Source organism: Doryrhamphus excisus, chromosome 4 (assembly GCF_030265055.1).
Source record: "Doryrhamphus excisus isolate RoL2022-K1 chromosome 4, RoL_Dexc_1.0, whole genome shotgun sequence".
Lineage (NCBI taxonomy): Eukaryota > Metazoa > Chordata > Actinopteri > Syngnathiformes > Syngnathidae > Doryrhamphus > Doryrhamphus excisus.
The window spans coordinates 23,542,497-23,552,162 of record NC_080469.1 but is presented as its reverse complement, the minus strand read 5'-3'; the positions used below and the strand labels follow the sequence as shown (position 1 = coordinate 23,552,162).

At 40.6% G+C, this 9,666-nt stretch overlaps 2 protein-coding genes across 2 annotated transcripts; one reads left to right on the top strand and one right to left on the bottom strand.

Moving 5' to 3' along the window:
• Positions 1–206: 206 nt before the first annotated feature.
• tspan36 (tetraspanin 36) lies at positions 207–5,920 on the bottom strand. Its single transcript, XM_058071495.1, has 7 exons — positions 5,803–5,920; positions 2,565–2,756; positions 2,415–2,489; positions 1,468–1,563; positions 1,208–1,357; positions 608–691; positions 207–523 (listed from the first exon to the last, which is right to left on the bottom strand). Exons 1-7 carry the CDS (start codon positions 5,860–5,862, stop codon positions 443–445), a joined length of 738 nt encoding a protein of 245 aa, XP_057927478.1. The 5' UTR covers positions 5,863–5,920; the 3' UTR covers positions 207–442.
• A 1,286-nt stretch (positions 5,921–7,206) lies between these two features.
• Positions 7,207–8,170, top strand: LOC131128554 (protamine-like protein). Its single transcript, XM_058071498.1, has one exon. The coding sequence runs from the start codon at positions 7,367–7,369 to the stop codon at positions 8,003–8,005; it is 639 nt and encodes a 212-aa protein (XP_057927481.1). The 5' UTR covers positions 7,207–7,366; the 3' UTR covers positions 8,006–8,170.
• The last annotated feature ends 1,496 nt before the right edge of the window (positions 8,171–9,666 follow it).

Below are 9,666 nucleotides of genomic sequence, written 5' to 3'. Positions count from 1 at the left end.
GGCCATAATAATACTACATATCAATTTGTCTTTCAATATTCTTCCAATAATCCACGGTCAAACACGAAATATTATTTTACAAAGCATCGCTTAGAGTCCGCTTGATGTGAAACACTCCTTTTATTATTTTAAACTGACAATAAAGCATCATCATTAAAATACAGCTTAGATTCAATTCAAATCAGTGGGCTAGCACTAGTATAAATAAGACAACTTAAAAAATATTTTGTCATGTTTTTACACTATCAACTACAATATATGAGCAACTCAAAAACCTGTGTGGTTATTTAATCATTCCTATTAATGGCAAAAAAGGATACCATGGAATGTCACCTGAATGCAACATTCAGAAATAAAATGAAATAAAATGAGTAACATTGGTGCTGGCTGCTGTACTATACCAGTTTTATATTCATGCGGCAGTGATGATACGGTGACGATTTCAAGCATAGAGAGGCTGGTAGCCGTTCCTCCGGCCGTTAGTTCGACATGTGATCACGCACACGCTCAGCATCCCGAAGAACTGCAAAGGTACAAACGCGAGACCAATGAGACGCAAGCGCATGGGCGTCAACAAAAGTTAGCGGCGGTGCTAAAATGACTGTACCTTGATGATAGCAAAGCCTAGAACGACCAGCATGGCGTATCCCAGGATGCCGTGCAGCAGCTGCTCTAGCTTGACTTCACAACCCTTAAAAAAAACAAAAAAAAAGTTAATATCGCTGTATAAAATAAGGAATGTACCAATAATATCTTTTGTAGATCAGATAATATGAGCTTCCTCAACAAGATTGGGTCGATCCGGTTGCCATATTACGTTCATAACTCTGTGCCACGCGCAAATCTGGTCGCCACCCGCAAGAAGAAGAAACCGCAACACCACCATGCAGACATGCCCGCGGTGTTCCACATTGGATATTCGGTTCTGTAGCTACAGAGGTAGTTACCCCTCACTGTGCCCTGACTGTAGAACACATGCAGTGGTGGAGCTACTAAATCGGCAAAAAAAAAAAAAAATCAGATCGGACATCCCTAAATTAAAAACCCAATTCGTTTCAGTCATATGCATATTATGTTTAGAATATGCCAATCAAAAATGGAGTTTACCTGCCATTCAAGCACAAACAAAACAAAAGAAAATGACCTTTGAATACCAAGGGTCCACTATAAGCACCTTAAAAAAAAAAAGAAATGGAGATGAACTTACGTCTAATTTCAGCAAGTCCAACTGGTCCGTCCTGCCGGTGCACTGTGAGGTGGTATTTTTACAGCAGGACAGTGGCACAGTGTTGTTGTGGCTGCGGGACCACGTGGTGTTGGACCAGCTGGTGTAGTTCTTCACGCCGCAGCACTGCAACTGAAAACAGAAGAGGAATTTAAACTTTGACCCAATCTGCTCATTACATCATTTCCTGTTATTTCGCATGCAATGTAGTTTTTTGACACGTGCGGCGTCTAAATACCCACTTCAGTCTGGAGGTAGTCCACGGCTTTCATCTCAGGGTTTTCGCCATCATACTTTGCAAACATGATGTTCATGGAGCGCTCCAGATCACCGCTTATCTATGTGTAAAAGGGTACAATCAAATCAGGTATTAGAAATATTTTATTTTATGAATGAAAGAAAAAGTTCGATTCCGGATCCACTTCCAGGTTTTCCCATCCTGCCAACTTTCTTGTTTAAGTGTGAGTGCCATTGAATGGAGATATATGGCTTCCTAATTCTAATACTTTGTTAACCCTTAGATGCATAAGTGCGTCAAAAATGACCTGCTCAGGTTGTTTTCTTGAAATATCTTCATAATGAAAATTTTTCATTATTTCATATTCCGGGTATTTCTCAAAAAACATGTTTTTGCTATAATACCATTCACATTTTTAACTTACCTTTTACACATTTTAATAAATTTTAGTTTTTGTGTTTCTACCCCAACCTTCCATAAGTGGGTCAAAAATGACCCGGTCAGGTTGATTTCTTGAAATATTTTTGTAATGAAAATTTTTCATCATTTCATATTCCAGGTATTCCTCAAAAAACATATTTTTGCTATCATATCACATTTTAAACTAACCTTTTATACATTTTAAGAAATTTTTGTTTTTGCGTTACTACCCCAACCTTCCATAAGTGGGTCAAAAATGACCCGGTCAGGTCGTTTTCTTGAAATATCTTCATAATGAAAATTTTTCATTATTTCATATTCCAGGTATTCCTCAAAAAACATGCTTTTGCTATCATACCATTCACATTTTTAACTTACCTTTTATACATTTTAAGAAATTTTAGTTTTTGTGTTGTGAGTACTTTTGCTTCTTATGGTTTAGATGATCACTGGACTCAGACACAATGTTGTCGCAAAATAGCAAATGTTGACTGAGGAACAGAGTAACATGAGTAAAAGGAGATGACCCACCCTTCCTTGGTAGACGAAGCTGAGCACCAGAGCGGCCACCTCAGCTGCAAACATCAGCATGATGATCATAAAGAACTGGACCAAATTAAAACAATTATTAGTGCCGCAATCATTGGTGGTGTTGACCGACGGGGTGCGGGGGTAACTCACAAAGCTCAGGCCCACTTTAGACTCCCTCATGGTGGCGCAGCATCCCAGCAGGCCAAAGATAAACATCACCACGCTGATGCCGATGATGACGGCGGCTGGAATGAGTGTGTACCTGTCCTGGATGAAGTTCTCGAAGGTGCCATAGCTTCTGAACACCTGGGCGCCCACGTAGGCCAAACCGGCCCCTGCGGCCTACGGGTGGTAAAAAAAAACCCATTCAAAGCTTAAATTTAAGCAAAAATATGCAACCGCCACACAAACTACATATAGATTAACTGAAAAACTTAACTTGTAGTACACATTGGCACAAAATGTAAACCTTCCCGCACAACTCAATCACCCCAGCTTCGTTAATTCCTCAATTTGCAAGGGACCTTACAAGACGCTGCTATTATCCTGCAGCAGCAAAAAGGGAATCCAGAAAGAGCAGCAAGAAGGCATAAACTTAAAAAAAAGGAGGCACTGACAGTGTGGGAGAATGAATTGCCGACAAGAGGCTACAGAAAATAACATTGTTTGCAGATCGTTGTCTGAGTCACCACCAATGTATTCAAAACTGTGTACCACTGCAGGGAGCTTTACTTTTCAGCTCCTCCTATGTCCAGTTTCACTATGGTTACCACCTTACATTTGATTTATATGATTGCTCCTCCTGCCAGTTATAAATGACAACCACCAGCATTCACAATAGAAAATAGAAATTATCCAGTCCAAAAGGTTCACGTTACACTCGCCCAAACATACCTATACACTACTTGTATCTTTGTCTTAAATCAGGGGTCTCAAACACGCGGCCCGCGGGCCAAATGTGGCCCGCAGGACACTAGTTTGAGGCCCCCGCCTTGATATGAAAGTTTAATGTTAGTGCGGCCCGCGCAAGTTTGATATGGATGCTGTATGGTATCATGTACCCAGAAAAAATTATTACGTTTGATTCATGTTCATGTTAAAGGTTAAATAACTGTTAATAGTTATCCTCCCTATCCGTGTGGAAGTGGTACGTTTTTGGCTATTTAAGTTTAAAGGAAATAACTTGAAGGCTACCGTTTAGGTCGCTAGCTCTCTAGTTTGCGAGTTAGCATGTGTCTCAAGACCCTGCCGTTGCGCAATATGTTGTAAATAAAAAGAGTATAAATGTGACTATAGTCGTGTTTTGTCATGTCTACAGGGCTCTAACAATGCTTTGTTCGTTTTAATCTGAAAAAAATAATTTGTCTACCCACCAACTATATGTGGTTTCTTAAGTTTTTATTATTTGCTGTTTTATTATTATTATTATTATATTTTTTTTATTACTGATTGATTTTCTTTATTCTTGATTTGTTTATTTATTTTTCATATTATTTTGTGTAGAAAAATAAAAAGTAAGATATTTGAGAACAGTGGAAAACCTGATGCGGCCCAGTCTCACCCAGACCCGAGCTCCAGTGGCCTCCAAGTAAATTGAGTTTGAGACCCCTGTCTTAAATGAATGTGATTGCTCCACTTGCCAGTTATTGGGGATAACCACCACCTCACACAACAGAATGACTCAAAATAAGCTGCAAAGTCAAGAAAGTGCAATGTGGAGGACTATGAATGGGGGGCCAGCACAAATGACCCAAAGCGTGGCTTGTCAACAACTAGGAAGCAGGCTTGTTTCTGGCGGGGTTGAACCAGCACAAGGTTTGTTCTGCATATCATCAGCTGTGATTTCATGTGATCTAGAACAGAGATAAACCTTTAAGCATGCACGGACTCATCATCGTGACTTTTTTTTTTTGTTCAATATACGCACCACTGAGCCGACCAAGCATGTGACGCTGCAGCAAGCGCTCTTAAAATGGTGTTTTGTTCAAACCAGCATTGATTTAGGCTTGTTTCAACTCATGCTAATTGTAAAAACAGACAAAAGACATTATTATCACTGACCCCGACTCGTTCTTTTGACCTTTGACAAGGCCTGCATCAACACCAAAATAACATCATTTTTCAAGTGATCTGAAAACATCTTTGTGTCTTTTGTGGAAGTCAGCCATCATCAGTCTTTCTTGCGAGGCCGCATGACTCACGTCTCCTAATCACTCCAGTCACGGGACGGGGCTCGTTCCTCCACCACCCGCCCCGTAATCCACCTTGAAAGTCTGATCTTGTGCCTATGAAGTGATGAAGTAAAGAGGCTTTAAAAAAAAAAAAAAGACACACCACACTAGCCATGTGGAATGTGACAAAATCTCTAGGAACCTATTCGAGTGGAGTTTCTATGGAATGTGCGTTAAAATCTTTCAATTTTGTATCCGTTCCGATCATTTTTAAGGCTTCAAGCCTTTTTGACCTACACTGGTTTCAAACAATATGTAACAGTGTGTTGGAAAGCTTAAGGTAATTTAAGCTAATCTGTTGTTCTGCAGTTAAAATTAAACACATCATGTCAAAGTGTGTTAAAACTACTCCTCTTATTCAAAAACATGAGACAAAACCTTGTCTTGTACTGTAAAAAATCAATTTCCAGAAAATGTGCTCCAAAAATTGTTTTTTAATGAATCGGACGTTCAAACTGTATCATATATTACTGAGCTGTATTAGGTGCCCAAAGATCTGCCTGCATAAAAGTGTGTTATTTCTTCACGGAAATAGTCCTTAACAAGTCTGAAAAACATACAAAACTAATTCAATCAAAAAAAGTAAATAAACATTACTCAGATAAGTAGTAATTGTTCTTATATGCAAAATATGACGCATCAAAAGCGCCAAAGAACAGGCACGGCAATAAAGCAAAAATCACAACAACACTGATTGCATTATCGCGATAAATGTGTTTGTGTGCCCCCCCCCCACTGCAAACACACAACAGAACAATGACCAGCTGTGTATCGCTTGCCCTTATCAAATGGAAGTGAATGTTAACCGACAATAACATTGTCGCCATTTCGAGGTCAAAGGAGGTAAAAAGTAAATAACCACATGCTTGGCTAGCAGCCAGGTAACTGACGACACTTCAACGCAACAAACCAACCAAGAATATCCTTTTGAGATTTTAATGAATCCACAGAATACTGTAATGAATTTCATATATAATATGTAGGATGTACTTTTTTTTAAAAGAGGAAATGTCGAGTTTTATCTACTTCCGCAAAGTGAGCAGGGTGACTTTAAACGATACAATAGCAAACCAGGCATTGATGTGATTTGAGGAACCACTGCAGCGAAGTTAGCATAAGTAACCATTTAAGGACAAAGTGGACATAAAGACTCTTACCCAGAAGACCAGACTGAGGAAGAGGAGGACGGTCTTAGAGGTGATGATTCCGCAGTCCATGTTGTCTGATGAAGCCCAGGCAGGTCGCAGTGGCTCGACAGTTGATCTGGCACACGTCCTGAAATTGGTCACAAGGTTTCCAGTCAGTCAGTGTTGTAGTGCCGCCAGGTCACATGACCTCCTATGGGCGGGGACTGGTGCAGGAGGCGGGAATAGAGGGTTGCTGATGTGATATCACCGATTTCGTTGCACTTTTACGCAATATGTGTTTTTAAAGAAACAGAAAACATGACATTTATTTTAAAAATATGTGCCTAAAAATATGGAAGCAAGTTTCCGCCACTAAAAACACTAAATATCCCAATGGTAAGTCGAAATAATGAGATAAAAAGTCGAAATAACGACATAAAAAGTCGAAATAACGACATAAAAAGTCGACATTTTGAGACAGAAAGTCAGAATAATGAGATAAAAAGTCGAAATAATGAGATAGCTTTGTAGAAGACTCACAGCAGCAGCAGCAGCTCTGTTCAGACATGGATTATGAGTATATTGAGGAGTACTTTAAGTGTGGTTTTGCAAGTAATGAAATACTTCATTTGCTGGTTAATTCACATAGAAGTGTACTAAACAAACGCATATTAAAGAATTTTGATATAAATAATAAAAATAAAATAATAAAAAGGGACGTGGCTGTTTACAACTGTCGCCATTTTGCCAAGTGACGAAGACGACTGGGAAAAAAGATGGCACCTTTGGCACATGCGCAGTTGGTATCTCATAATTTCGACTTTATCTAAAAATTTCGATTATTTATTTCGTAATTTCGACTTTGTATCTCGTAATTTAATTGGGATAATTTACCATTGGGATAATGTTTTTTAGTGGAGGAAACTGGCATCAATAATAAAAAATGATACAATTGAAATAAATTAAATTGATTGATCCATTTATTTTAAACCCGGAAGTGATAGTTATGTGTATTTACCGTTATGTTCTGCTTCTTTGTCCAAACACTTGGAAATGGAGGTGCATTTTGCATAAAATTTAACCTGAAAATCTACACTACAATCAGCTCAAATCCACTATTGTTGCGTCGAGAGGGAAAAATCGTAACATTTCAAGAGGTGTCCCCAAGTATGATTGTTCTTCCGTACGTGCGCAATACCAGCCAGTGAGTCAAAGCTGGATTTCTCTTTTGGGTGTGTAATAATCTCTTTTAAAAGACTCTTGGCGTCTTATATAATGGTTTTTAACTGGTCTGCATTAAAGCGTTAACCGCATCCCGACCAGAGGCGCTAGTTTGTAATAAGGGCCGTTTAATTCAATGAATGGGAGACGTCGTAATGATAACGTCACCCGCCGCCGTGCGTAATTACGCATCATACTTTGTCCGAAGGCCCCTCGTGCCCCTGAAGTAGGCACGTTTCTGAGAATGAAGCTCTGGTAAAAGCGGGAAGAATCTTATAAATCCAGTCTCCACTTCCGACAGACGCTCCCGCCAAACAACAGCCCACCTGGAGAATCCACTCGCTCTCGTCTGATAGGGCGTGGCCAGCCTACAATGGTCATGGCATCCACATCGCCGAGGAGAAAGAGGAAAATGGCGTCCAGCCTGGTTCTAAATGCCATCTCCTCGTACGGGGGGCCGACAGGGGTGTCTGTGGCCGGGGTCAGGAAGATCCTGAAGGCCAGTGGCTACGACGTGGTGAGCAACCGAGGCAGGATCGGCCTCGCTGTTCGGAGATTGGCGCTCAGGAAATACATCATCCACACCAGAGGCAGAGGAGTCAGGGCCTCGTTCAAGCTCAACACCTACGCCTCTGGTCGCAGGAGGAGGAGGAGGAGGCGGGTGGGTCGGAGGAGGAGGAGGAGAAGGAGAAGGAGGAGAAGAAGGAGGAGAAGGAGAAGAAGAAGAGGCAGGAGGAGGCGGAGGAGGAGATACAGGAGGGCCCGCTCCAGGAGAAGACGCAGGAGAACCTACTCTCGGAGGAGAAGGAGAAGGTCCACGAGGAGGAGAAGGAGGAGGAGGAGAAGAATTGCCCCTAGGAGGATCAGGAGAATCAGGAGGTACCGCAGAAGGCGCAGGAGGACCAGATCCAGAAGGAGGAGAAGGAGGAGGAGGAGCAGATCCCTCAGGAGGAGGAGGACAAGGTCGTACAGGAGGAGGAGGAGAAGGAGAAGATACAGCAGGAGACGATAAGCTTCCACAAGTCATCCAGAAGCTGGACTATTTGATATTTTTTGCAGTGCGTTCTTGATCTTCATTGAGTGTGTTTTTAATCAACTTGCTGTTTAACACCATGTAAAATGCCACTGTAAAAAAACAACAAAAAAAACAATAATGCAACATAAAATAAAAATGATTATAGGCAAACATGGCTTCAATTGTTTGACTCTTGAAACCACAAGAGTGAAAAAAATTTATACAGTTTTATGCAGCACTTGTGTAGTTACATTAAGTTCTATGGTTATCATCACATTACTGACAAGATCTGCTCTGCATGCAGGCGGAGTCCAAATTTATTTTCTTCGCAAAATGTTGGTTCAACACCAAATTGGACATATTTGGGGGTTTGGAGACTCCCCTCTTTAAACCTGTTAACCTCTGACCTTGATATATAACATAACGTGTTTCATTTACTATTCAAAATACTAAAATATGGAACCTGAGTTGCGGGTTTAGACCCGTGTGAGGGTGCTTGAAGTCCAAAATTGTATTTTTTCATATAAAAATATGTTATATTACATACATCAAGCTCAGAGTTATGAATTGTCCACTTTTTTTTAACCTATAAATGTATTTAGAATCTTGTATTCTTATGTTAAACGATACCAAAGTTTCACATAATAAAGGGGGGTGCTGGAGCCTATCCCAGCTGTCTTGGAGGCGGGGTACACCCTGGACTGGTGGCCAGCCAATCACAGGGCACATATAGACAAACAACCATTCACACTCACATTCATACCTATGGACAATTTTGGAGTCGCTAATTAACCTAGCATGTTTTTGGAATGTGGGAGGAAACCCGGACAAAACCCACGCATGCAAACTCCACACAGAGATGCACGAGGGTGGAATTGAACTCGGGTCTCCTAGCTGTGATGTCTGCGCGTGAACCACTCGACCACCGTGCAGCCCGTGAAGCCCGTGATTTGGGTTATTATCAAGAAAACCAAGTTGCTAGGGAGCTCTCAAATGAAACTCAGGAGCTATTTTTGTCATAATCAATATACCTGTCCAAATAAAAGTACCTTTAGTTGTACTAGACATTAAAATGCATAGTTTTGTACATATATTTTTTTAATCATGCAGTTGTTAACTTCTTTATTAAAAGGTAAACATGTCCAAATGTGACTTAAAACATGGTGAGTACACTTATGACTTTTATGATGGTGGTGGCTTGACACTGAAACTGACTATTATAGTTTGCATTATTCCCTATATGGCAATGTTTTGAATTATGACCAAATCCTGGAACATATCACGTTGGACCTTAGAGGTTCTCATGTATTTGCAGGTGTCAGTGTGTGTGTGTGTGTGTGTTCCCTAGCATGTTTTTTGGAATATGGGCGGAAACCGGAGTACCCGGAGAAAACCCACGCATGCATGGGGAGAACATGCAAACTCCACATAGAGACAACCGAGGGCGGAATTGAACCCTGGTCTCCTAGCTGTGAGGTCGGCGCGCTAACCACTCGTCCACCATGCAGCTAAAATTTATTTTAAGGAGGAAAAAAAAGCTGAGATGTGTGATGATAACCACAGAACTTGGACATGCTGAAACAAATGATGTGCAATAAACTGTGTAATATTCATAATAGAACATTTATAGTTCACTTTTTGTATTCAAAAATACTATT